Genomic DNA, 27,960 nt, shown 5'->3' with positions numbered 1-27,960 from the left:
GACCCCTCTCTAACTATATAACAATGGAAAACCCATATAAACCATACAACACCTTACTGAACCCATCTAACCATATGACACTGTAATGATGCTGCACTGTACAGAAACACTATACAAAACTCCCCTAGTAGATCCCTGCTAACTGGAATGTACTGTACAGAACCCATTTAACTTCTATAGGATTCAAGATTTTAAAATAATCTAAGAATTTAAAACGGAATCTAGTGTTCTAGCTAGGCATTATAAAATTTTCATATAGGGTTACTCCAAGAACCATGACCACTTCAGTATGAAACATTGCACTTACAGAGTTTATTCCCTTTGCTGCCGCACATGTAACTCCATATCCAGCAGCATCATTGGGGTGTCATTAGCCAGCCCGAAACAAAAGTTCCTGTCTGGCTAATGTCAATTCTGTGCAAATCTTAACGCACGGTGGGCCATTCATTGGTTGGAGGCTGTCAGGGGATTGGCTTCCAGTTTCTTCAGAGTAACCAGTGCCCTCTTACCTGGGTCCCTGCAGGGCTCCGCAATTCCTTTGAGCATTGGTTACTCTGGAGAAATTGGAAATCAATCTTATGACCGCTACTAAACTAAACCATTACTAAATGGCTTGTTCCATTATCAGGGAACCGGCCTAGGGCACTCCTAGAATCATAACCACTACAGCGGGCTATTGGAGAAACCCTTTAAGATCCAGATTGAAAATGATACAGATATTGGTGTTGCAGGGTCAGTTGCCTGACACTTTAGAACGATCTATGAATATGTTGTCAAGTATGCCTTAATCTCTATTAGAATTTAAAATCAGATTTCAGTCACTAACATCTATAAGAGACAGACTAGTCTACTTGGTATTTGAGCTTTGACATGCACAAACTTTAACCCCTTAAGGACACATGACATGTCTGACACGTCATGATTCCCTTTTATTCCAGAAGTTTGGTCCTTAAGGGGTTAAAGACAGTATTTTTGTTGGCCCCAATGGGAAACCATGGGTGGAGAGTGTTATAGATTTGGATACTTTAAGCATTAAAACATTTATCGGGCAGTTGGGAAAGTTGATGTTTCATATGATATTCCTCACCAACTCTGGCTCACCTTGATGTAATGGGTCCTGCTGATGAAGATGAAGGTGTGAATGTATGTGCGAGTGTTGGTGGTGATGAGGAGTGACGTTGAACATCTGAAGTCTGGCCAAAGGGTCATTAGTAAGTGATGCCATACGCTCTGCGTGTATCCTCTCGGCTGCCAGTCTTTCTGGGTAACTCATTTCTGGCCGCAATTGTGGTCCTGCCAGAGCCAGTCTTTCCCTCTCAAGAGGGTTTAAGCCATGATGGAAAGAAGCAAAGTGATGTGGTCCTGCCGAAGGTGGAAGAGTGAGGGCACCGTGCCTAGCAAAATGTTCCATAGGGTTGGCTGAAGGATGGAGCTGATCCAGCTCAGGGGGTTTCACCTCAAAACCAGGTTTCATCCTTTCCCGCAGTTCCCTCTCACGAATTTCACGTTCTCTGAGCTCCCGCTCACGTAATTCTCTTTCCCGCATGTTAGGGTCCATGTTATATAAACCTGGCATGTGATAAGCCAAAAGTGGGTCATTGGGGTTGAGAGGGACGAAGAATGGATGATTGCGATTGGTGGGGGACATGACATGAGGTCGAGCATATTCACTCAGAGTGCGTAGGGCTGGTGTATCTGGACCTATATACGGAGGAACAGCAGCTATGGTCGTTGGTGGCTCAAACGAAGGTCTGATGTGAGCTGAACCCATCTGAGACTCTCCAAGACGCCCGTCATGTGAGGTGCATGCCTTCTGCTTAGAGAGAGAAAATAAATTAAAATTAGACACTGATTTTTTGGGGGTGATTCACAAAAAACTTACAAAATGTACATCATCGTTTTGTTTTTTTTCTGTACTGCTCTGAGAGTAATACCTTTAGAATACAAACAAAATTCTAAGAAATCCTTGAACCCAGCTGCTTATTAATTCTATAAACACACATACCGCTGCTCTTTCAGCCTCTCTCTCCCTTTCTCGTTCCCTTTCCTTCTCCTTTTCTTTCTCCTTCTCTCGCTCACGTTCCTCTCTCACTTTTTGTTCAGCTTCTCTCTTTGCTTTTTCTGCAGCTTCCTCTCTTTTCTTTGCCAGTTTTGAGCCTGATAATGGGATGAAATAGAGATCCGTTCTTGCGCAGGAGTTGTAGCCACGATCAAGATGTTTGTAAAACCTGCAATCACAAAAACAATTTTTTTTTTTTTTTTGCATAAACATTACAGAAGGATATGGCAAGTGAAATGTACATTCATGCTAACAGGGACTCTATAGGCACCCAGACTACTTCACGTCAATGAAGTGGTCTGGGTACCATGTCCCCCAGATTTCTGCAGGAACGGCAGTGTTTCCGTTGCAGGGTTAACCTACCTCTAAAGGTGTCATAACCACAGCCACTAGAAGTGCTTCAGCGAAAAAAGTGGAGTAAATATCCACTATTTCAATCAGACGGTCTCATAGAGACCATCTGATTGTCGCAGATTGGGGTATTGCTTCACATGCACACTAGCCTTCCAATACTTTCCTAAGGATCATCGATCTCAATGATTTCAGTCAAAGAGGCAGAGCCTCTTACCTTTTCTCCCTCTCAGAGCAGTGCGGAGAGGGAGACAAGGGAAGTAAAATCACCTTTTTAACCCTACCGTTGGGGGCCGGGTCACCTAAATGGTGACTTAAAAATACACATTTGTATTCTTAACACTATACTGTTCCTATGATTGTGTATATTATTTGTAATGCATCATAGATATATGAAAAAATGGCAAAACATTTAAATCTGCATCTTACATCTGCCCTCCATTTTTATATTAGATTTTTATCAATATTAGATTTTTTAATGATTTTTATAACAAAATTAAAAGCTAACACACAGTAATAATATACTTATGAGTTTAACATAAAAGGGTATAAAGTAAGACCCATTTAATTGCAATAAGAGCACATGTCAAACCTTATGCAATGCCACACTATAATTAAATACAAAACTCCCTCAATAGGCACACGTTTTATGCACATTGCAGAAAAATCAATTAGATAATGCAACAGACGTGTGTTATTACTGCCCTCCCACAAGTTATTAAAAAAAAATGCATTTCTCATTCAATATGCATGGCACATGCTCAGTCTCTACAGGTGCATTCAACAGGCAGACATGTTGAATATTCCGACATAGAACTTCACACAATGTTACTAATACTCTGAGGCAGAATGTTCGATGGACACAAATTCCAGGGCAGAGTTTAGTAAATGGAGCCGTCACTATGTAATTTAAATTAATGTTCCTGATGAAAATTTTTCATCTTTAGAAGTTTGCCTCAGAATATTTTTTTTTTTTTTTTTTTTTTACAGAACCCCCAGTCTGTTACCATGGTGAATATGGTTGTCAGAGAAGGGCCATTCCTGCACTAAATACACGATATTAGACAATTGAGTAAAATGCCTCCCAGCCCAGAACTAGTCGCACACACTTCTCCTTGCAGCCATGGGATAACATGGGGCCCCTGGGAAGTCTGATTGGGGAACTGGCTGCTGGAGAGGGCTGCCATTCCTACCAAATCTCTATAGGACTGCGCTAACCATCACGCTCAGCAAACCAAAGAAGTGATCTGTGACTGGGCACCATGGGAAGTGGAGTCCACAGCAGCCGGAGAGTTTCCTGTTCCACTCACCGTTGCTGGTGTCTAGCTGTTCCACTGGCATGGTGCTGGCTGGTACCACAGACACTGGATCCTCCTTACCTAGACTCTCTGCACAGCCTTCAACTGGCTGGCTCGCGCCAAGGCAGCTCTGGATCTGGCGCACTCGAGTCATGTGACGAGGCAGAAACCCCTCCCACTCTGAAAGTCTCTGTGCCAAAATGGGATGGGCCCATTTTCAGCCAAAATTTCGGTGCATCCCTAGTCCTTTTTGATGGTAACTGTTCTAACAGTACAGTGTACTGTCAGTTTTATGTTCCTCCCTCAATAACCAACAGTACTCGGTAACAGGGGTACAGTAGCACCACACAGGCTTATGGGAGTTGTAGTTAAGCTAACAGCTTTCATAAGCAGAACAATAATTCTTGAACTACAAATAACAGAAAACGCCTGCTCTATGATGAGGTTGTGCACTGGAGAGTATGAAAATCTCATCTATAAAACTGCAAACACACAGTTTGAGACGGCCTACAAGACAGACACATAGACAAGATATCTGTGTGTAAGCTTATGACCATCATATTTTTAATCTTCGGAAAGAGAGTTAAGCTAAACAGTTACTGCTCCATCTTCACTTTAATGACTGCAATGCTGGGTTAAACAGGTCAGACTCCAAGGAGCAGAACGAGAGGCTCCTGATTGATACTTCCTGGCGGACACAGCACAAAGTGGATAATCACATTATGTTTTCCACAAAATGCAGCAACTTTCCGAGTATCTTTTTGAAAATTATTTTGGACTGGTTGTTTCTGTATATTTTTAAAATGTGTTCTCTACATAATGAATTACAAAATGGGTTAGTAAGTATCGGGATTGCTCCTTTAATACCACTCCCCACTGTAGTGTGTAAAGGTGTTAAACATTGGATGTAATCAAGCAATACATAAAATTAAGGATATAGCCCAACTTTCCTTTTTTCCCTTACAAATTAATCTAGCGTACACTTAAACAACTTCAGAACTGTGTAGGGTAGAATTTCAGAAACAAATCTTAATTTATGTAACATTTCTCCCTCAAGTGGTTAACATACACTATACAAATCTGTAGAAACGTGACCCAAGTTTAGATATAGATAGTAGCAAAGACAGCTGATATTTTCTAACCCCAAACCACTGAATACCTTGCAGATTGACTGGCGTGACTTGGTGCATCAACCACGGTGGGTTCTGGAGATGGACTTCGAGGAGGAAGTGGAGGACTTTCTGGTTCCTCGATTTCATCAGGTGCTTCTTCTTTGATCTGTATTGGTGGCAGTGGAGGTGGATTCGGAGAGGGGGAAACCACAGGAATGCAAACCCCTGAAGCACTAGTGGAAGATGTGACAGGTGGAGGAGGCTGGACATTTGGAGAAGCTGCAGACAAGTTTGGCGCAGCAGAAGTAGGAACGCAGGTTGGTGGAGTGATGGATGGTGGTCCACCAGGTATAAATGGATGCTGAGGGAAAGAAGGCTGGGGAGGAACTGGATGAAGCCCTGATTGAGGATGCCCAGGAGTCTGGGGAAGGCTTTGGCTTTGAGTCAGGACAGGTGGTTGTGCTGCAGTGGCCTGAAGTTGCTGGCTCTGTGGCATAAGCTGCAGAGGTGGAGGATGAGCAGAAGGAGGATGATGAGTAGGCAGTGAGCTGAGGGGTTTAAGAGCAGGGGGTGGTGGTAAGTTGGTATTCATGGAGAATGGAGAAGGTCCTTGTAAATGAGGAGGATGTTTGTGGGGCTGAGTAGGAGTCTGAGGGATAGGGGTGGTTGGAGGTGGCTTGATATGAGGCATAGCCAGTGGTGCAGGAGGTAAAGGCTGCTCCCGGGGGGGTTGAGAGGGTGTTTGCAAAGATGACTGAGATGTTGGAGGTCCCTGAGAGGTATAAGGAAAAGTGTGAGGTGAGGGTTGTGGCAATGGAGAGACCTGAGAGGGACAGGGCTGAGGTGGAGAAGAGCCAGGATACTGTAGGATGGGTTGTGATGGCATATTATGAGGCATGGATGGTACTGGTCCATGGTGTGGAGATGGTGGGTGTAGCTGAACAGGTGTAGGAGTTTGTGGCTCCGGTTGTGATCCCGTGAGGGGTTGTATGGCTGTGTGAGGGGAGGGAAGTCTCTGAGGGTGTAAAGTTGGAGCTGGAACTAGTGAAAGTGATGGTGGTTGAGGAGGCTGGGAAGGAGGAAGGGATGGAGATGGAGATATTTGAGCAGGTGCAATGCTGTGAACTGGAGGTACAACTGGTGGTAAAGGTCCTGGAGATACAGGGGGAGGAACCAATACTGGTGCATTATTTTGTGGCTGCAAAACTTGCTGCTGGGCTGAGGAGTCAGAGTCACTTTCATTGTCCTGGGGACTAGGAATGCTGGGAGATGTACTGCGATTATCCTGGTCAATGTCTTTAGGATCACTGCTACCCTCATCATTGACACTTCGACTGTCTGAGCTTTCCCCTTCTCCTTCGCCCTCTCCTTCACCCTCTCCTTCTGATGGGGAGTTTGGTCGACTGATCTCCTGAAACAACAGAAAAAAATTGTTTTTTTTTGTTTTTAAATGCTAGCAGAACACACAACCGCACAAATAAAAAAAGAACACTGAAGAACAAGTTAGGGTTGCGTTAAAAGGAACATTATAGTGTTGGGAATACAAAACTGAATTTCTAAAACTATAGTGTCCCACCTCGGCTAAGAGACAGCCACTAGAGGCAGTCTTAACCCTGCAATGTAGACATTGCAATTTCTCTAAAACGAGATGAAGTGATCTGGGTGCCTATCATGTCTCTTTAGAATACAATTTACATGTTTTCTTTCTCTTTATAGAACAACAACAAAGAATCCAGAAAAAGCTCATCCCCCACTCCCATCTGCCCAAAAGAAAAAATGAAAAGTGGTAAGGAAGGGTCAGATTCTACATTTTTGACCACCACTGGTCAAACGATCCACTGTGCTAGCCTAATTCGTAGGACATATTTAAATAATTTAATCTCTTTGCCACCAGCTGGAAGTGAGGACTACAAATATAGCTGCAATACAAGTGAGGACTACAAATATGGCTGCAATACAAGTGAGGACTACAAATATGGCTGCAATACAAGTGAGGACTACAAATATGGCTGCAATACAAGTGAGGACTACAAATATGGCTGCAATACAAGTGAGGACTACAAATATGGCTGCAATACAAGTGAGGACTACAAATATGGCTGCAATACAAGTGAGGACTACAAATATGGCTGCAATACAAGTGAGGACTGCCAACATGGCTGCAATACAAGTGAGGACTGCCAACATGGCTGCAATACAAGTGAGGACTGCCAACATGGCTGCAATACAAGTGAGGACTGCCAACATGGCTGCAATACAAGTGAGGACTGCCATTATGGCTGTGCTCCATGTAATAGCTGGTGCATGTTTGCAGTCCTTCCGTTCAATTGCAGTAGCCATTTTATTAAAAGAGAAAGAGTTCTCAAGTTAAATATATCAACTACAATACCCAAAACCGATCTTATCTACACAAGTTCTGGATAAAAGATTCACTTTAAATAGCTATGCAGCTTAGAGGAAAAGCTGTGGTCAGTGTGACAGTATTGCGTAACTCACTTGTGTTTTGGATTTTTTCACACTAGACCGGTCTGTCTCCTCTGTATCAGACACTGGTTTGTCCCTTTGACGTTTGGCACTCTTCAGTGGAGATGAGGCTTCTTCTTTAATCTTCTAGATCAAAAGAAAAGATAGTTAGCAGATGAAGTGCTGCATAGAAAGCACAATGGAAATAATGTATAATGAGCATCGCCAAGGCAAATTTTGAAAAGTGAAACAATCGCCATGCTGATCAATTTTCTCAAAACTTAATCCTTTATAGACAAATATGTTTACAGCAGCGATTGAGTGCGTACTACACAATGTTTTAAATGGCCAAAGAAAGACTTGTTTTAGGGGGTGTGGTTTCTAAAATGTTTGCAATTAAACATACAATACGGTCAGTACTTGTGACATACAAAAACATCAACATTATGATCTTCAAGGGAAGAGGGACAACAATGGGACAGAAAAGAGGGCATTGGTATTATTTCAGAAAGAGGGACAACTTTGACATTGTTAATCTTCCAAGCTCCACAATGTGTGATTGGCCAACTACTTGCCTTTGAAGGCTTCTTTGAGGACTCGGATTTGCTGTCATTACTGGACGTGCTGGCTGCACTTGGAGAGTTTCGACCACTGGAACGTATGTCTTCGTTTATAGGGGAAACTCTGCCGTCTGGGCTGGCAGTCTGCTTTTTACGTCCACTGCGTAATGTAGACATCTATTCAATATGGAAAAAACACATGGAATAAACAAATATTCCTGGTACGCTGTACTAATAAAGAACAATCTAACATTTATTTTTAACATTACAGTGTTGCCCCGTCTGTTTCTATGATAAACCGTTATGTGTGGGAAAAAGCTCCCCCCCCTTTTTTATTTTTATTACAAGTCTGTAACCCCCCTAGTCTTCTGAACAATGTATTCAAGGGTTTGGCAACCGAGGGTAAACATGTGCATTTCCATACATCATATATAACCGTCTGCAATGCATACCGAGCCTCTGCTTCTTCTAGTCCTCATGCTATGCTTCCCATTGAGACTATCCTCTTCTTCCTTTACCGGTTTGAACATAAACGGAGGGGGATCCACAGGTTTCTCAATGGGTGGTAATTCGCCGTATTTCTTAAAATGAATCCTGCAATCGGTGCACAGGAGAATGTTTTCTCGGCCTCCGTGGTGCCAGTCCTTAGAAGCTGCAAGTTGAGAATACAACAAGTGAGCAACACAATAGTTTTCAAGTTTAAGGCAAGGAACAAAGTGTCACTTGTGTAAAAAAAAAAAAAAAAAAAAAAAAAAAAACTTGGGACTAAGATGTTCAACAAGAACTACTCAGGAACAGCCATTTTGCTTTGTTTCTTCACCTGCTTGTTAACAATAATATAAAAGAACAAAAACACAACCTAAAAACCTGCCTACAAAGTGGAAAAATAAATTATTAAAGAGACACTTTAGTCACCAAAAACAACTTAAGCTTAATAAAGCGGTTTTGGTGTACAGATCACGTCTCTGAAAATTCACTGCTCAATTCTCTGCCATTTAGGAGCTAAATCGCTTTGTTTCTGTTTATGCAGCCCTAGTCACACCTCCCCTGGCTCTGACTGGCAGCCTGCATGATAACAAAATGGTTTCATTTTCAGTCAGATGTAACTTAGCTTTTATCTCCTGCTCTGTAAATTGAATTCTAATTACATACAGGGTCTAGCAAGCTATATAAACAGGAGATAAGAAATTCTAAATTACTCTAAATTATTCTTTACAAGAAGTGTTTAGGAAGGCTGTGTAAGTCACATACAGGGAGGGGTGGCTAGGGCTGCATAAACAAAGTGATTTAACTCAAACAGCAGAGGATTGAGCAGTGAGACTGCAGGGGGCATGATCTATTCACCAAAACCGCTTCATTAAGCTAAAGTTGTTTTGGTGACTATTGTGCCCCTTCAACAACAGGGCCCAACATTTTCACTAGTCATTGGGGAGTGAATATTTAGTTCTGGTGAGTAAAAAAAAAAAAAAAAATCCTTCCTGGAGGGTATACTAAAGCTGCCTGGCCTCACTAGTATCAGGACTACTAATTTTAACTTAACAAGTCTGAAATGCGTATGAGGTGGGAATAATTCTGAAACACGCATAGAACACACTATACAAGCAGAAATTATTCTCAAACTGCTTGAGAAATAAGCAAAATATCACATTTAAGAAATGGTAGATTTCTTCAGAATAACTGCTTAAACAAAATGTTTGCACATATTGAAAATTGTCCCCAGAAATGAATTGTACTCTCCAGCTCACTGAATGTACAAACCCTTAAATGGGCATACAGAATGAATTCACACTGGTTTACGTACTGGTAGTGAAGCAGTGACGACAAGCATAACCTTTCAGCTCTTGTTCACTATCTTCGCTGTCAAAATCATCTTCACTTGCCGAGCTTAAATCCACTGAAAGAAACAAAGCAAGCTATTACGGCAAGCATCAAACAGGATCATGCAACCACCAGAGCTACTCCGACAGCATCATTCGTATGGTTTGACCATTATTTTGCATGCAATTTGGAATATTTATTAAACAGTTTTAAATTGGCTCACATATTGCTCCAATAGAGCTCTGTGTGTGGTGTCTGTGGCGGCATTGGCTGAATTTCTCACAGATGATCAGCAGGCCACGGATTTTTAGGTAAGTTCTTTCTTGTGAGTTTGAAAACAGAGGGGCAAAGGGAACATTTAGCAAGCTCCCACAGTTTCACTTAAAATAACAATCTTGCTTTATTTAAAGGAATGCATGGGAATTAAGGACTGGAAGAGAATTATAGACTGGAAAACAACCCCTGTACAAAAACCAGCAGGGCTGCTATTCTGTGTAACACATTGTAGGACCACATCACACCATCGTAACAATTTGATTGCCGGAGATGGTTGTGCAGTTTCTCTGGCACTGGAAGGGTTAAAAAAATAAATAAAATATGTGGCCATCCTAGAACCCGCCCTCACGTTCTAATTACCTATGTCTATTACTCTTCCCTGTAAGTGCCTCATATTTCTTCATCAGGTCTTTACCGAGTTAGTCTCTAAGTGATTCTTTAATCAGATTGCCTCCATTGGTTGTCTGTCCCCAGCATGCTGAGCGCGGTGACGGCAGACATTTAATGTGTCAGTTGCCAGAACTCTTGTTTTGGTGTGGTTAATGACACTGCCAGAAGTAGCATAACTCCGCAGCAAAGGAATATATATCTATGTCTAGCATTTCACCCCAAACTCCGAGCACCATCACTACTTCAAATCACTGGCATGGTCATGGTGCTGGAGGTCACAGTTTTTTAGTAGTTGGATAAGTGAAAGATTTTTTTTTTTTTTTCCTGTTAGCAATATTTTTTTTCGACATTACATTTTTTGCTTGCGCATTCATCTCATATAGAACAAATTAATGCCAAGTAAAGAATTGTTGAACTCAGTTTGATTTTTATAGCCTTTCAGTTGTTCTAGGTAGACTAGAAAGGATACATCTAACTGAAATGGATATAAAATGGAACAGTTAACATTTACGTTAAAGCTACCTGGCTTTAAACAGCCCTACATATATCTGCATATTGATTTCAGTAATTTCATTACAGAGATATAATTGTAATTCAGACAGATAAACAGGAGCACCCAAGCTGCCGAGCGCTGCGTTTTCCCATGATGCTCAGCTCGCTGAGAATTCTGGAAACATTCTATAACTACTGTGGATGCAAACATCAACCATTACTGATGCACACCATATAAGTATAGCTTTTACAGGTGAATTCCTTCCTACAATAGAACTTTTTACTAAATCACAAATAATTCCCGCTATGGACTCACAGACATATCTACGTAGAGAACAGACTTCCAAAACAAGAGAGAGGGTAAAATAACAGTATGACATGAGACATCACCTAATCCTGACCTTCTAATCTACCGGCTATAAACTGCAACGTGATCAAGGAACACTATACCCTTCCAAAACTCTTAGAGCCAATCACAGATCTATACAGACATAACGTACATGGACCATTCAATGACTGCAATTAAATTTGGATCCTTCTTTAGGAAACCAAAGAAAATGCAAACACGATTTGTAACAAAAGCACAGCTGCAGCTGCTAATCCCACCTGTAGCTGTCAGCAGTCACTGCTACCAATGCCTGGCAGGCTATGAAACTTAACTGACTGTTAATTGTTATTAATCAGAATACTTATGTAAAAATCATTCAGTGGAAGTAATTGCCAATTCCCTTTAATCAGGGGGAGGCGGGAGCAGGCAGTTTAACATATTGAGAGATTAATGAAGAGGCAGGGACTTGTTTTTAGAAGCTGCCACGTTCCATGGGGATGAAAAGCCATGGCTGAAGCTAGCCAACGGACCTGGAAAATGCGTATTTTAAAAACAGCTACAGCTCATAAATCCCTGGTGAAAGAGCAATCACTACGTGATCGTACAGATAGACAGACACATCTCACATGTGGTGGTGTGGATTTCCCCTTTTAGTTAGGTCACCTATAACAGGAATCCTGCAATGATTTCAAAGAACACTAAATTAAGAAAAACAAATAAAAATGAAACAAGCATTGAGGGAGTGGGAGGGGGGTTAATGGGCATGTCTGAGAGAAACGTGATAACATTTCTGTCTCTGCCCTTCTCCAGAGAAAGAAAATTTCCCCTCTGGAATCAGTACTGAACCCTGTACGTGTGGGAGGTGAAGAAAATCTGTTAAATAAAGATAATTAAGCCCTCTGTAAGGTGCTTTAACACATCCTCGGCAAGTAAATCAAACATAATTCTGATCCCAGCATAGTCCTTTTCTATAGTGCTATTAGTCCTTTTCTAAAATACAGTGGGCAGCCCAGGGGACTACAATAACATGGTTACAGATATTTCCCCCACTGATATACTTAGCAATCTGAAAACAAACATGTTTCAAACGGCCCAGGGGTGGAGAAAGCATTCTTATGTACTTTGGAGCAGTGCAGACAGGACTTTCCACTGAAATTAAACCCATTGCCTGTTTTACATTTGCATCATGTTAAGATTAGCAGTTCTTTTTGTAAATATAAATTCTTATTGGGACATAAGAGATGTTACAATCCACTGAGAGCAGGTATACATCTGAACAAGTCATAAGAACATATAGCAAGATTTGGTGCGTAGGTGAACAATGCCTCATTTTGTTATGTAAACTGCTGAATAAATGTTCTCAAAGCAAGGGCGAAGGAATAAAAAAATAAAATAAAACTATGAATGCTGCCATTTCTTGCCTTTAAAGGAGGAGGCTAAAGATGTATCATAAGGAATTAGGCAGATGGATGGTCCAGCTCTGCTAGTAATGGGTATAATTAAATAAGGCAATTACATAGAACTGTTACATAGAACAAAAGCAGAATAATCCACCCAGTAGTCCCTAGGATGATCTATTGGAAAATACATGCCTGTATGACTAGTGAGAGGCAAATTTAAAATATAGAGCAAGAGGAAAACAATACATACAATAAAACAAGTGCTCTGCTTTGACTCTTATTGAAGGTAAATTGATGGATGACAAAATGTCGAGAGTCCCAGTCCCAGAACCCTGATCAACCTATACCTCCAGGGGCAGAACATTGTCACACTTTAGTATGGCATTCTTCGGGCACAGAAGCCCATGTGGAGGCAGATATGTTAACCAGTTGGGGTGGTGAGGTGGTCCCAGTGATGGCTTTGATGTCCCCCCTGTTATCTCAGCCTCTCGGGAAGTCTCGAGATATGTTCCCCGTGTACCTGGTTTGGATGATGGGCTGTGTTCAGCCTCTTCTGCCTTGAGCTGTTCTGGTCGCCTCCGCCATCCTTGGGCCCGCTCAGAGGCTGGAGCCACTATCTCTTGCTGGGTGCTCGTGGGTATTCTCTGTGGAGAGCGGCCATGTGGCCCCCGCCGAGCAGGTAGGTGCAGGCACTCGTTCAGCTTCCCCCAGAAATCTATGAAAATTTTGTCTAGTTTAGACATGATGTCAGCTCATTCATTGTTGTGTCAAGTGGGCACGCCGCGTCCGCCATAATGAATGAGACTATGTCTGTTTAATCATGCGGTATAAGGTGGGGACCAAGATCACCCTCACCGGCCCAAAGGGAGGAGAGGGGGGGGGATAACGGGGCACCAGAATGGTTCTGCTGGGTTTGAGGTTGTGGCAGATCGGCCGCCTCTCCCGTTCGATGCACTCACCAGGCCGCGCTGTGTATTCTGTTAGTGCAGTTATCATGTAGTTATCAGCCGTTCTAAGGTGGACCAGCCAAGTCTGAGATAAGGTAAGTTTCTACTAATCACTCTTTGAGAGCAAAAATAAATCGCTTAATCCCCCAATATTAGAGGATAGGCGAGGAGCACTCTAAAGCACGTCCATCCGACATGAAGGTCAGGCCCCGCCCCAAGTTTAATATTTTTATTTTAAAAATTCCCCATGAATCATTTTACCAAGAGATAAAAAATCTCAGCATATTTGCAAATACTCACGGAATTCACTGGACGGAGGTCGGGAGGGAGTGTTTACAGGGGTAGTGGCGGTACGGGTTTTAATCCTGCGGAAGACTGCCTGTCTACGATGTCTACGGTGAGCACGGGAGCTGGCTGCTTCAGGCGTTTTCTTCCAGTAATAGTAGAAAGTAATGAGTTCACCCTGCAAAGAAAATAGACAAAAATGATAAAATACACTCCAACTACAGCTGGTTTTTGCATAGAATATTTAAAATCGATTACAAAACATACTGTACTTCTAATCCCGGAATTAATGCGAACATAATGCAGTACCAAAATGCATCCAAATATAATGCATTTTGCAACGTACAGCTCTCTGAACATCTTTTACTTTTCACTATAAATAAAGTAAACAGCGGAGAATCCCATTTTATTTTTTTGTACTTCAGCTCCATCTAAGACACATTAAAGCAAGACATTTCAACAGCGCAATCCATTCAAAATATATTCATAAATATAAGATGCTAGTGTTTAGTGATTAATTTATTCCATGATAACAAAACATAGAAGATTTTGGAGTTTTTCACTTTTGATTTATCGAGTTCCAAATAAAAAGTTTAAAGAACAAATTTGCCTAATAGGAGAGGAACAAAATAATCTTGCAGTTCTAATCAATGCAGCTTTCACTTTGCACCTGCAATGGTCATTGAAAACGTTTAGTGTTAAACATTGTACGTATCCAGCTCATGTAGGCCACAATCAGCTGCACCTCATCTCAGTAGGAAAAGTTTCGCTATAAAAATGAGTTCTCAAACATTCTTTCAATAGTCAACCTGTATCGATATGTTTCCACCGATAAAATCTAAACCTTGGATTTAAAGCAAATAGAACAAAGCAGGTTTACAGATGAATATTTGGACTACCCTAGGGATAAACAAGAATGTAATCAGATTATTATCACCCCACGGGATTAGAACAATGATTTCTACAGAAGGGAGAGGACATTTAAGATCTGAATCAAGATAGCATGTAATCATGATCAATGTGTACCTGGGATCAGAAAGAAGACTGAGATTATCTGTAGGGTAATATCGAGTCTGGGGGGAGAGCTACACATCCCAAAGTAACATAGCATCAGCAAAAACAGAATCACTGCACTTTGAAACCCATAATCCATGAATATAGCCTAGAAATGAACGTGGACGACCTAAATAGTGAACAAAAAAAGTTACCTGCAGCCAAGTCCAGCCTGCGATTTGCACGCGCCAAGCACAAGCAGCCCTGCTCAGATCAGTTTATACTCATTTATCTGGCATTCATGTGCAGCCCTGCTACCTCGGGCAGGACATCGAGGGAGGCACCAACTGACACCGACCTGCAGGTGCTTATCGCTAGTATCACACCTACAGCACATAGTTCATATTGCCTGTGTGTGTACCAGGCTTCAACAGCAAAAGTAAACAGGGGAGAGCAAAGCGAGCTTTCAGGGCTCAGGTTTCATTAACTATATGCGTGCTAAATTAGCAGATCATCACTGCCAGGGGATAAAATAAGAGCAGCGTTTGGACCAACATTAGTAAAAAATGAACACCCACAAATAAATAAATTGGACAATACTGTCCACAGCTATACGTGGGAACTCTCCAGTTATGTATATCAATAGGCCAAAGGGACATCAAGGCCTGTTTACGGGGAGAATTAGTTTAGCTACATAGTCACATCTCCTAAGAATCCCTCTTTCTAAATCGTAATTTTTTTTACGCTTTGCAATAGGTGTGTATATCAGAGTATCACAGACCCAGGCATTAGCAGATAGAGAGAAATGTATGTTTAAGCTGCAGTTCTGAATCAGTAACAGAGAAGTAGATCTCAGTAGGCCACGACCACCAGATCAGAAACGGTTGGACATATAGCAGGGGTGAGACACAAGGGGGCGTGCTGAAACCATAATCACTGCAGTGGGCTGTAGTGCTTATAGTTCCCTTTTCAAATCATTGAGTGCAGCCTTACTGCTGCATGGAGACTATTGCAGGCCAAGCGGGCTTCAATCACACAGTGACCAAACCACTCACAGGTCATCACGATGCCTCAATTTGTTTCCCTGGGCAGCACGCTAAGTGCAATTCTCAAACCATGCTAAAAATGGAGGCAGGGGACCTGCGGCTCTACAGATGTTTAACTATTAACTCCAGTTAATGGGATTAAATTCCAGCAACAGCCAGGGATGTTGCAGGATTAGCAACTTTTAATATGTGATAATCAAGGTGTTTTTATGGTTTTTAGGATTATTCCATTTGAAAACATCACTAAGAAAGTTGGTGGTATTAGCTGGAGTGTGGCTTTACATATCACTATGCGCAGTAAAAAGACACCTCTTCATTTGCATAACATAAAAGGGAACACAGCTAGCAAGAAAATGAAAATATACAATGGGTCATTCAGCACATTCGGAGTTAAATTTCCCTTTTACCTGCACTCCCTCTCCTAATTACTCAAACAACTGTCAAGTCAGGAATGACAAGCACTAGGCGATCTGCAAACCTATCCGCCTTCATTCCCTGGCTTATCAGAGGAAAACTGAACAAGGACTAGGGAAAGTCACCAAGCCAAGAGATAAGGGCTTTTCTGGGCTAGATCAGAAGGGGAAATCACATCTTCCTAAATGCGAATCCTCTTTTAAAGTATAGCCTTGTAATCACAAGCAGGGGAGGTTTTCCCTCTAAATACACAATTCAAAAATAAGTTGCAAAAATTAACCTTCCAACACATTTAATAAATTTCTAGATCAGTTCAAAACGCTGTTATTTGTGTACGCCACTAATGTTAAAAGTTCCACAGGACAATCTGTGACACAGAGAAGCAGGTGAGCACTGAGCTGGAAATTCTATGGGCATATTTAACAACATTGCATTGATTCCCCCTGAAAGCTAGCAGTACTGAAGTCACTGCAATAAGCTGCAGTGGTTATGGTGCTTAAAGTGGCACTGTCACCCCTCCCCCGATGAAACATGTGTATTTTATAAAGGTAGACTCTTTATGAAATGCTCATTTTGACAGTTGGAATTCCAACCCAGTCAAGAGATACACTGAGAAAGTAGAGACTGCTATATTTGCTCTGCCTGAGGACTGAGGATTTGACAGTAGTAGCTCTTCCTTTATGTCAAGCTTTGTCACTTTGTCTTATGATAATCGTTTCACTGAGTTAGAACCAACACAGTCAATGCAAGTATTTCATAAAGATTACATTTTTATGAATTTTTTTTTTCTTTAATAGTGGGGGTGGGATGGTGGCAGCAGCCGAGGAGCTTTATCAGAACCTCCTTTTTCATTTGAAGAGCAATTAATCGGCATCAAGACTTTTCACAGAGCATTGTGCTACCATTGCCAAGATGCAGCCGTATGAATTATTCCAGAGGAGTATGTAAAGGCAGATTCTCAAAGCACAATAATAGATGTACAAGCCTGCATGATTTCTGAACATACGATCCCGATTCCCTCCCGCTGCTCTGTCTTCTGCTGAAATATTCATATGGGCCAGTCACGCTTGCAAACCTTGAAGCGGCTCTGTTAATTAAGCACAAATCACCTCCTGGCAGCAGCAAACCTCAGCCCTTCAAGGTCCCAATTCCCTTCAATCCCAGAGTGCTCAGCGGAGGGATTTACCTTCCATATATAAACAGGAAAACACTATATTAAGATGTAGGCATTTAGTTGCCGTAAACCAACATTATCACCACTGCTTTACCATTCTAAAAGTCCAATGTCACCGCTCAGAATGCTCTTATAAAATGATATGGGTGTGTGTATGTATATCTGTATATTGTAAAAACCAAAGAAAAGAAAATGTTACTTGCGCTTTCTCCTTAATCCCTATGTATATTTAGACAAATGGAGGTCATTTAGTTGCTCCAATGGCCATTGGAGGGATGCCCGCCTGCCAACGTCAAGGCAGACCCCCCCTAAGCGGGTCCTAACACTGACCCTTCAGCCTGCTTCCTTGAGCTTCTGGCAAAGGTATCTCTAATGAGACAGAAAGGGGTATTTTTCTTTCTGTCTCATTAGAGATACCTTTGCCAGAAGCTCAAGGAAGCAGGCTGAAGGGTCAGTGTTAGGACCCGCTTAGGGGGGGTCTGCCTTGACGTTGGCAGGCGGGCATCCCTCCAATGGCCATTGGAGCAACTAAATGACCTCCATTTGTCTAAATATGCATAGGGATTAAGGAGAAAGCGCAAGTAACATTTTCTTTTCTTTGGTTTTTACTATATCTGTATATTGCTCTGTGATGGGAGCTGAAACGTCGACATTTTATTAACTAAAAGTAAAGTTTTTTTTTTTTCTATAACACACACAATTTACTGCTTAGCATGACTTGAGCAAACTAATGGTACACGATTGTCAGGTGCAGTACTAGATTAGATGCACCAAGCTTGGGTTAAAAGCTTTAATATAATAGTAATATCGTTTGGGAATTTAAATCTGAATAGGATGTTAACATGTTTTGGAAATGAATCGCCCTGTTTTCACTCAGTAGATTGGGTGCTATGAGAATGTGTCATTATACAGAATGTTTACTGCATATCACGCTAATAACTACACAATGACAGGGATACGGCCACTGTATTCGAGAATGAACGTAAGCATAAGGCATTTATATCTCACAGCGCTTTACGATTACAGAAAGGGCATATTATAAGTAAATTTAGGATGATTCCAGGTAGGTGGATATATATTATTTGGTGTACAATATGTAGAATACAACATATTTATTAACATAGCAGCAGGCTGCAAAACCGGGGTCTGGAATTCACTAAGAATTTTCGGTAAGTAAGCACTGGATTTACAAGAAAGAAAATCTAGCATTGCACCATCTTATAGACAAAATAATAAGAAAATGCTTCTAGTTCTGCATCTATTCAACAAATCACCATTCAATAATATAAATACATAGTCGAGAGTCTCCTTTTCAAGGCGAGCTAAACTCGGACGTTTCCTATCCATTTTGTTGGATTTCCGCATACTATAAATATGAGCAGACATTGTTCGGCTATGAAGCTGGTTAGAGATGATTGGGAGGGAGCGGTGAATAATGTGCGACATTTCTTACAGCAGCGCCAGGGCACAACATCTGCTACAAGGTTGTGTGAAAAACAATTCTATCAGCTCAGCCGTCATGTCTGGAAAATAACAAAGCCTGAAGGGATGATTGCTATTAAAGTTGCAGCCAGCCGTGGATGAACCAGGAGGAGGTATGGCTGCTGCCCGACAACAAAAGCGCGGGTGGCTTGTTTCTCCATTTTATAGTGTGTAAGCCTCTGCTTATGCATTCTCCTGGCAACCAAGGACTATTACAATAATTGAGGATTGGGGAATGTAATTCAGGCAAAAACAATGCTGCAGGTATATTCTACATTCATGTTTGCACCTTGTGCCCCCCTCGTAGGGTATAAGAAAATATTTGCAGAGGTAGCAGGTGGTCCAAACCCTCTAAATGAACCAAAGGTTCTACTGAGGCTGGCAGCAGGAAAGGTTTTAATTTCTAATTTATAGCCGCTCAGTGACCGGAGGGTGTACTATGTATTGCACTGAAGGAAGTACTGACATGAATCTCTTTACAAGTGAGCGTTCGGTATAATCTCACAATAAGCCACAGTAATGTGTTTTTCAAACAGAAGCACAAGTCAGCATTTCCAGACACAGCCATCATTCTATTTAGCAGCAGAGGAGAACCATCATCACCACTGTGCACTTAAACATTGAAGAAAACAGATTAAACCTAATTAACAAGACATAGTTACACTGCAATTGATCTTTGATGTGACACAGAATTGTACATCCCTAGAGTGATGCAGGATGTCATTGGGAAACACAGAATGTTCTTCATCTTCAGCTGAATACATTAGAATACCTCCATGCAACACTTGCACACATTTCTCTGCCACTCCAGTGACACCTTTCTTCAATAGTGTCAATGCAAGAGATAGAATGGTTTCACTCTTTGTTCTGAACTTTAAGCAAGTAATATTCTGCTGAATTTAACATGGTTTCACAGTACGAAAAGTAAGATCAGGAAAAAGGAGCGTGTGAATTGAAATCTTACTTATCCTGTATTTCCAATATTAATATTCACAATATCAGCACCAACATAGCAAGTTCTATGAAAAGTGGGGCTACCTATGGGAAAACTATAATGAAAATGGAAAAAGGGACTGGCAATTCCAGTTCTGGCTTAGCCTTCTTGGCACATCGCCACTTAAAGCAGATTACAAAGAAAAGGAGTCCCATCTAACTGCCAAGGAACACACAGGGAATTACAAGTAATAACAGAGTACAGCAGGTATTTATAAAAAATATCTTGGACAAAATAAAAAAGACATGTAACCATGGCCCAGCGATCAACACCCATCGACATGTCATCACATGAGGACATGTCATTTTAGAACTCAGAGACAGAGTTGGATTTTGGTGCTATAGGAGCTCAAGGTTTTGTCAAACTGCTTGGAATTGCACCCCAACAATGAGAACACCATAACCACTGCAATCGGCTACATGGGTTAAGCTTCGCTTGTATCTTTATAGTAAGAGTTCACAGACTGGTATTTAGATGGCAGCTCTGCTCGTCAGGGCAACTGTATATAAATTAAGTAATACAAAATAAATGTAACTCAAGTTAAAATTCAAATGTATCAGCATTTCTGTTCTGTTAACCATCCACTAATGCAGGGGTAGGCCATGCTTTGGTTTTCCAGCACTATGGGTGTAAGAGCATTATGGGAGATGTAGTCCACATCTGGAGTGCCGAAGGTTGCCTACCCCTGCTCTAATGCAACTGCAAACTCAGGCTGATGATAAATAGACTGTGGGTGAGCGCACAGGTTGATGTATTTACCACCATATTTTATTTCTGGTTATCCATAAATTAACAGCTGCCACAGAAAGATTTTGCTAGGTACAAAAAGCACGTGTGCTCACTGGTTTATTTGCACCACAGAGGCCATGCCGCAGGACTGTCTCCTAGTGAGTTTATGTTGTGCACCAAAATATACCATCATCAGTATTCTGAACATGTACTTCTATCTAGCTTTGCTTGGGGACAATTGTATGCTCGCAATTCCTTCTTTGCACTTTCCCCTTGACATTTGAAAGACATCTATTCTGATTGTATTGTTGAAACCTTCGCTCTGCTGCAAAACAAATATATATTTTTTTAAATAAACACGTCACTATTCTTCTAATGCTTTGGATGCAAAGTTGGCGGACAAAAGCTGTGATTGGAAGTCTACAAGTCAGGGAAAACTAATTTCAGGGAGCAAGAACTGTATCCTACAGGTTATTGAATTACGGATACTTTGAAGGTGAAGTGAAGTTTCTTTTTGGAAACTTAGGGAATGACAAAAACCCAGAGCTAAACTGACTCTGTGCTGGTTCATTTCAAGATCGTTAACCAGTAATTGTATAGAGCAGTACAGAAACTCTGGTTTAGAGGATGGAGCGGACACATTACGCTCTGATTTAAAGGGACACTATAGTCAGCAGAACATCTTAAGCTTAATGAAGCGTTTTTTGTGTATAGATCATGCCCCTGCAGTTTCACTGCTCAATTCTCTGCCATTTAGGAGTTAAAACACTTTGAATATGCAGCCCTAGTCACACCTCATTGCATGTGACTTGCACAGCCTTCCTAAACACTTCCTGTAAAGAGTCATCTAATGTTTACACTTCCTTTTTGCAAATTCTGTTTAATTTAGAATTTCCTATCTCCTGCTCTGTTAATAGTTTGCAAGACCCTGCAGGAGCCTTCTGTGTGTGATTAAAGTTCAGTTTACAGAACCGGAGCTAAACATTTCTAAAGTAAGTTACATCTGATTGAAAATGAAACCATTTTGTTTCATGCAGGCTGTGTCAATAACAGCCAGGGGAGGTGTGGCTAGGGCTGCAAAAATGGAAACAAAGTGATTTAACTCCTAAATAGCAGTGAATGGAGTAGTGAGACTGCACAGGCATGATCTATACACTAAAACTGCTTCATTAGGCTAAAGTTGTTTTGGTGACTAAAGAGTTCCTTTGAAGCCGATAGTCAAGTCTTCCTACTGGGGACACAAGAATCGAGTGACAGGCAGGCAGGAAGCGCATAGTGCTCCCTTCTACCAATCATTCAGTGTAGCTTGGCTAAGCAGAGTGGACCACGGTACAGGAGCTCCAAGGAGCACTATAGGGTCAGGAACACAAACATGTATTCCTGACCCTATAGGATCAAAACAACCATCTAGCCCCCTGGTGGTCTCATGCCTCCATAAATATAGAAATCTTACTTACAGGAGCGGCTTGTATTGTCACTGTTTCCTTTAGACCTGCCCACTGCCTGCTGACATCATTAGAAGTGGTAGCCTGATCCAATCACAATGCTTCCCCATAGGATTGGCTGAGACTGACAAAGAGGCAGATCAGGGGCAGAGCCAGCATGATTCAAACACAGCCCTGGCCAATCAGCATCTCCTCATAGAGATGAATTGAATCAACGAATCTCTATGAGCAAAGTTCAGTGTCTGCATGTAGAGGGAGGAGATACGGAATGTTTGGATGTATTTTAGGCAGCCATGACCCAGGAAGGATTTCTAACAGCCATCTGTGGAGTGGCCAGTGAAGTTATCACTAGGCTGTAATGTAAACACTGCCTTTTCTCTGAAAAGACAGTGTTTACAGCAAAAAGCCTGAAGGTAATGATTCTACTCACCAGAACAAACTCAATAAGCTGTAGTTGTTCTGGTGACTTTAGTGTCCCTTACAGTTCCCTGTACCTGGCCAGACTGACAGGAAATGCTCATTGAGAGAGCAGTTTCCGTCAGTCCGGCCTGGTACAGGAAACTGAAGCTCCTGTACCGTGGTCCGCTACGCTACAAGAGATAACGAGTCACACCATGGAGTGGAGAGGACCACTAAGGGACAGGGAAGGCAGGGGAGAGGACCACTAAGGGACAGGGAAGGCAGGGGAGAGGACCACTAAGGGACAGGGAAGGCAGGGGAGAGGACCACTAAGGGACAGGGAAGGCAGGGGAGAGGACCACTAAGGGACAGGGAAGGCAGGGGAGAGGACCACTAAGGGACAGGGAAGGCAGGGGAGAGGACCACTAAGGGACAGGGAAGGCAGGGGAGAGGACCACTAAGGGACAGGGAAGGCAGGGGAGAGGACCACTAAGGGACAGGGAAGGCAGGGGAGAGGACCACTAAGGGACAGGGAAGGCAGGGGAGAGGACCACTAAGGGACAGGGAAGGCAGGGGAGAGGACCACTAAGGGACAGGGAAGGCAGGGGAGAGGACCACTAAGGGACAGGGAAGGCAGGGGAGAGGACCACTAAGGGACAGGGAAGGCAGGGGAGAGGACCACTAAGGGACAGGGAAGGCAGGGGAGAGGACCACTAAGGGACAGGGAAGGCAGGGGAGAGGACCACTAAGGGACAGGGAAGGCAGGGGAGAGGACCACTAAGGGACAGGGAAGGCAGGGGAGAGGACCACTAAGGGACAGGGAAGGCAGGGGAGAGGACCACTAAGGGACAGGGAAGGCAGGGGAGAGGGCCACTAAGGGACAGGGAAGGCAGGGGAGAGGGCCACTAAGGGACAGGGAAGGCAGGGGAGAGGGCCACTAAGGGACAGGGAAGGCAGGGGAGAGGGCCACTAAGGGACAGGGAAGGCAGGGGAGAGGGCCACTAAGGGACAGGGAAGGCAGGGGAGAGGGCCACTAAGGGACAGGGAAGGCAGGGGAGAGGGCCACTAAGGGACAGGGAAGGCAGGGGAGAGGACCACTAAGGGACAGGGAAGGCAGGGGAGAGGACCACTAAGGGACAGGGAAGGCAGGGGAGAGGACCACTAAGGGACAGGGAAGGCAGGGGAGAGGACCACTAAGGGACAGGGAAGGCAGGGGAGAGGGCCACTAAGGGACAGGGGAGAGGGCCACTAAGGGACAGGGGAGAGGGCCACTAAGGGACAGGGGAGAGGGCCACTAAGGGACAGGGGAGAGGGCCACTAAGGGACAGGGGGAGAGGGCCACTAAGGGACAGGGGGAGAGGGCCACTAAGGGACAGGGGGAGAGGGCCACTAAGGGACAGGGGGAGAGGGCCACTAAGGGACAGGGGGAGAGGGCCACTAAGGGACAGGGGGAGAGGGCCACTAAGGGACAGGGGGAGAGGGCCACTAAGGGACAGGGGGAGAGGGCCACTAAGGGACAGGGGGAGAGGGCCACTAAGGGACAGGGGGAGAGGGCCACTAAGGGACAGGGGGAGAGGGCCACTAAGGGACAGGGGGAGAGGGCCACTAAGGGACAGGGGGAGAGGGCCACTAAGGGACAGGGGGAGAGGGCCACTAAGGGACAGGGGGAGAGGGCCACTATGGGACAGGGGGAGAGGGCCACTATGGGACAGGGGAGAGGGCCACTAAGGGACAGGGGAAGAGGGCCACTAAGGGACAGGGGAAGAGGGCCACTAAGGGACAGGGGAAGAGGGCCACTAAGGGACAGGGGAAGAGGGCCACTAAGGGACAGGGGAAGAGGGCCACTAAGGGACAGGGGAAGAGGGCCACTAAGGGACAGGGGAAGAGGGCCACTAAGGGACAGGGGAAGAGGGCCACTAAGGGACAGGGGAAGAGGGCCACTAAGGGACAGGGGAAGAGGGCCACTAAGGGACAGGGGAAGAGGGCCACTAAGGGACAGGGGAAGAGGGCCACTAAGGGACAGGGGAAGAGGGCCACTAAGGGACAGGGGAAGAGGGCCACTAAGGGACAGGGGAAGAGGGCCACTAAGGGACAGGGGAAGAGGGCCACTAAGGGACAGGGGAAGAGGGCCACTAAGGGACAGGGGAAGAGGGCCACTAAGGGACAGGGGAAGAGGGCCACTAAGGGACAGGGGAAGAGGGCCACTAAGGGACAGGGGAAGAGGGCCACTAAGGGACAGGGGAAGAGGGCCACTAAGGGACAGGGGAAGAGGGCCACTAAGGGACAGGGGAAGAGGGCCACTAAGGGACAGGGGAAGAGGGCCACTAAGGGACAGGGGAAGAGGGCCACTAAGGGACAGGGGAAGAGGGCCACTAAGGGACAGGGGAAGAGGGCCACTAAGGGACAGGGGAAGAGGGCCACTAAGGGACAGGGGAAGAGGGCCACTAAGGGACAGGGGAAGAGGGCCACTAAGGGACAGGGGAAGAGGGCCACTAAGGGACAGGGGAAGAGGGCCACTAAGGGACAGGGGAAGAGGGCCACTAAGGGACAGGGGAAGAGGGCCACTAAGGGACAGGGGAAGAGGGCCACTAAGGGACAGGGGAAGAGGGCCACTAAGGGACAGGGGAAGAGGGCCACTAAGGGACAGGGGAAGAGGGCCACTAAGGGACAGGGGAAGAGGGCCACTAAGGGACAGGGGAAGAGGGCCACTAAGGGACAGGGGAAGAGGGCCACTAAGGGACAGGGGAAGAGGGCCACTAAGGGACAGGGGAAGAGGGCCACTAAGGGACAGGGGAAGAGGGCCACTAAGGGACAGGGGAAGAGGGCCACTAAGGGACAGGGGAAGAGGGCCACTAAGGGACAGGGGAAGAGGGCCACTAAGGGACAGGGGAAGAGGGCCACTAAGGGACAGGGGAAGAGGGCCACTAAGGGACAGGGGAAGAGGGCCACTAAGGGACAGGGGAAGAGGGCCACTAAGGGACAGGGGAAGAGGGCCACTAAGGGACAGGGGAAGAGGGCCACTAAGGGACAGGGGAAGAGGGCCACTAAGGGACAGGGGAAGAGGGCCACTAAGGGACAGGGGAAGAGGGCCACTAAGGGACAGGGGAAGAGGGCCACTAAGGGACAGGGGAAGAGGGCCACTAAGGGACAGGGGAAGAGGGCCACTAAGGGACAGGGGAAGAGGGCCACTAAGGGACAGGGGAAGAGGGCCACTAAGGGACAGGGGAAGAGGGCCACTAAGGGACAGGGGAAGAGGGCCACTAAGGGACAGGGGAAGAGGGCCACTAAGGGACAGGGGAAGAGGGCCACTAAGGGACAGGGGAAGAGGGCCACTAAGGGACAGGGGAAGAGGGCCACTAAGGGACAGGGGAAGAGGGCCACTAAGGGACAGGGGAAGAGGGCCACTAAGGGACAGGGGAAGAGGGCCACTAAGGGACAGGGGAAGAGGGCCACTAAGGGACAGGGGAAGAGGGCCACTAAGGGACAGGGGAAGAGGGCCACTAAGGGACAGGGGAAGAGGGCCACTAAGGGACAGGGGAAGAGGGCCACTAAGGGACAGGGGAAGAGGGCCACTAAGGGACAGGGGAAGAGGGCCACTAAGGGACAGGGGAAGAGGGCCACTAAGGGACAGGGGAAGAGGGCCACTAAGGGACAGGGGAAGAGGGCCACTAAGGGACAGGGGAAGAGGGCCACTAAGGGACAGGGGAAGAGGGCCACTAAGGGACAGGGGAAGAGGGCCACTAAGGGACAGGGGAAGAGGGCCACTAAGGGACAGGGGAAGAGGGCCACTAAGGGACAGGGGAAGAGGGCCACTAAGGGACAGGGGAAGAGGGCCACTAAGGGACAGGGGAAGAGGGCCACTAAGGGACAGGGGAAGAGGGCCACTAAGGGACAGGGGAAGAGGGCCACTAAGGGACAGGGGAAGAGGGCCACTAAGGGACAGGGGAAGAGGGCCACTAAGGGACAGGGGAAGAGGGCCACTAAGGGACAGGGGAAGAGGGCCACTAAGGGACAGGGGAAGAGGGCCACTAAGGGACAGGGGAAGAGGGCCACTAAGGGACAGGGGAAGAGGGCCACTAAGGGACAGGGGAAGAGGGCCACTAAGGGACAGGGGAAGAGGGCCACTAAGGGACAGGGGAAGAGGGCCACTAAGGGACAGGGGAAGAGGGCCACTAAGGGACAGGGGAAGAGGGCCACTAAGGGACAGGGGAAGAGGGCCACTAAGGGACAGGGGAAGAGGGCCACTAAGGGACAGGGGAAGAGGGCCACTAAGGGACAGGGGAAGAGGGCCACTAAGGGACAGGGGAAGAGGGCCACTAAGGGACAGGGGAAGAGGGCCACTAAGGGACAGGGGAAGAGGGCCACTAAGGGACAGGGGAAGAGGGCCACTAAGGGACAGGGAAGAGGGCCACTAAGGGACAGGGAAGAGGGCCACTAAGGGACAGGGAAGAGGGCCACTAAGGGACAGGGAAGAGGACCACTAAGGGACAGGGAAGAGGACCACTAAGGGACAGGGAAGAGGACCACTAAGGGACAGGGAAGGCAGGGGAGGGGAAAGGAACACTAAGGGACAAGGAAGGGAGGGGAGAGGTACACTAAATATTTTTAAAAACAAAAAAAAATCTGACTGGCATGTATATTTTTTGCATTTACCACTTAATAAAAAATATCGGTAACAGTAAGATATCCGCTGTTGGCCTAAAGGTTCACAGATCATTGGTAGCGGCTCTAAAAAAATCTATATCGGTCGATCCCTACAGTGATTACTGTACTGCCCTATGTGGCATTATTTTCTGCTCTTGATAGGAGGTCTATATTGCCATTTGTTTGTTGCCACATTTAGTTGTGTATAATGCAGAAATTATAGCAGGAGGAAGTATGCCTCTTACCGTCTCTTTGTTAGGAAGAAGTTCTTTCCTTATTCTGAAGAAATTCTTTCCATACTGTCGAAGGCCTTTGATGAACCTTTTCTGCATTACAAAGAAACAAAAAATGGAAATTAGATGGGCTGATGTAAGGAAAAGTGAAGAGATGCTTAACTGGTTACACATTTTATTGCCAACATAGGCCTTTAACAAGTGATGACTGTGACCGAGCAGGACACCAATACATTCAATCAGATGTGCATCATGACTATTTTACTTTTAATACAAAACACTTAGTTTATTAAAGTGGAATTTCCTGAAAATTGACGGCCTAGTGAGACCAGCACAGCACACATTTTTTTGATTATCATTGTACTAAACTAAACAGTGTCATGTATAGCTATAAGGAATACCAGTGGGTAAGGGGCTTTGTGGCCCTGAAGCAGAATATTACTCTGGGCCTAAAAACTAAATTTGGATTTCTGTTTCTAGTCTAAAGCAGCTAGACTTTGCAACCATATTAAAAAAAATAAAATGGAAATTTCACAAGCAGGCACAGGGATCTTAACTGGGAAAGCAAGGAGTAGGAGGGGTCATAGCGCATCCCTGTGGAAGATGGGGCACGGGTAATCCATCTACG

The 27,960-nt window shown here is 44.8% G+C and overlaps 1 protein-coding gene across 10 annotated transcripts in view; it reads right to left on the bottom strand.

Annotated features, from left to right (window-relative positions):
* Positions 1 to 27,960, bottom strand: part of RERE (arginine-glutamic acid dipeptide repeats) — a 282,428-nt gene that overhangs the window by 13,157 nt on the left and 241,311 nt on the right. For 5 of the 10 annotated variants that reach the window (XM_063436525.1, XM_063436530.1, XM_063436527.1 and 2 more), the window contains 10 exons: positions 27,345 to 27,425; positions 13,795 to 13,957; positions 13,068 to 13,262; positions 9,645 to 9,737; positions 8,296 to 8,495; positions 7,859 to 8,020; positions 7,317 to 7,430; positions 4,868 to 6,231; positions 2,006 to 2,228; positions 1,102 to 1,816 (listed from right to left, as the gene is read on the bottom strand). In XM_063436525.1, the coding sequence (XP_063292595.1) occupies positions 1,102 to 1,816; positions 2,006 to 2,228; positions 4,868 to 6,231; positions 7,317 to 7,430; positions 7,859 to 8,020; positions 8,296 to 8,495; positions 9,645 to 9,737; positions 13,068 to 13,262; positions 13,795 to 13,957; positions 27,345 to 27,425 (3,310 nt within the window). The remainder of the gene's footprint in view (positions 1 to 1,101; positions 1,817 to 2,005; positions 2,229 to 4,867; positions 6,232 to 7,316; positions 7,431 to 7,858; positions 8,021 to 8,295; positions 8,496 to 9,644; positions 9,738 to 13,067; positions 13,263 to 13,794; positions 13,958 to 27,344; positions 27,426 to 27,960) is intronic. The other 5 variants (XM_063436528.1, XM_063436531.1, XM_063436529.1 and 2 more) reach the window with 4 other exon arrangements.

Source organism: Pelobates fuscus, chromosome 11 (genome assembly GCF_036172605.1).
Source record: "Pelobates fuscus isolate aPelFus1 chromosome 11, aPelFus1.pri, whole genome shotgun sequence".
Lineage (NCBI taxonomy): Eukaryota > Metazoa > Chordata > Amphibia > Anura > Pelobatidae > Pelobates > Pelobates fuscus.
Note: the sequence above shows the minus strand (reverse complement) of the source record. Positions and strands in the feature narration are given on the sequence as shown.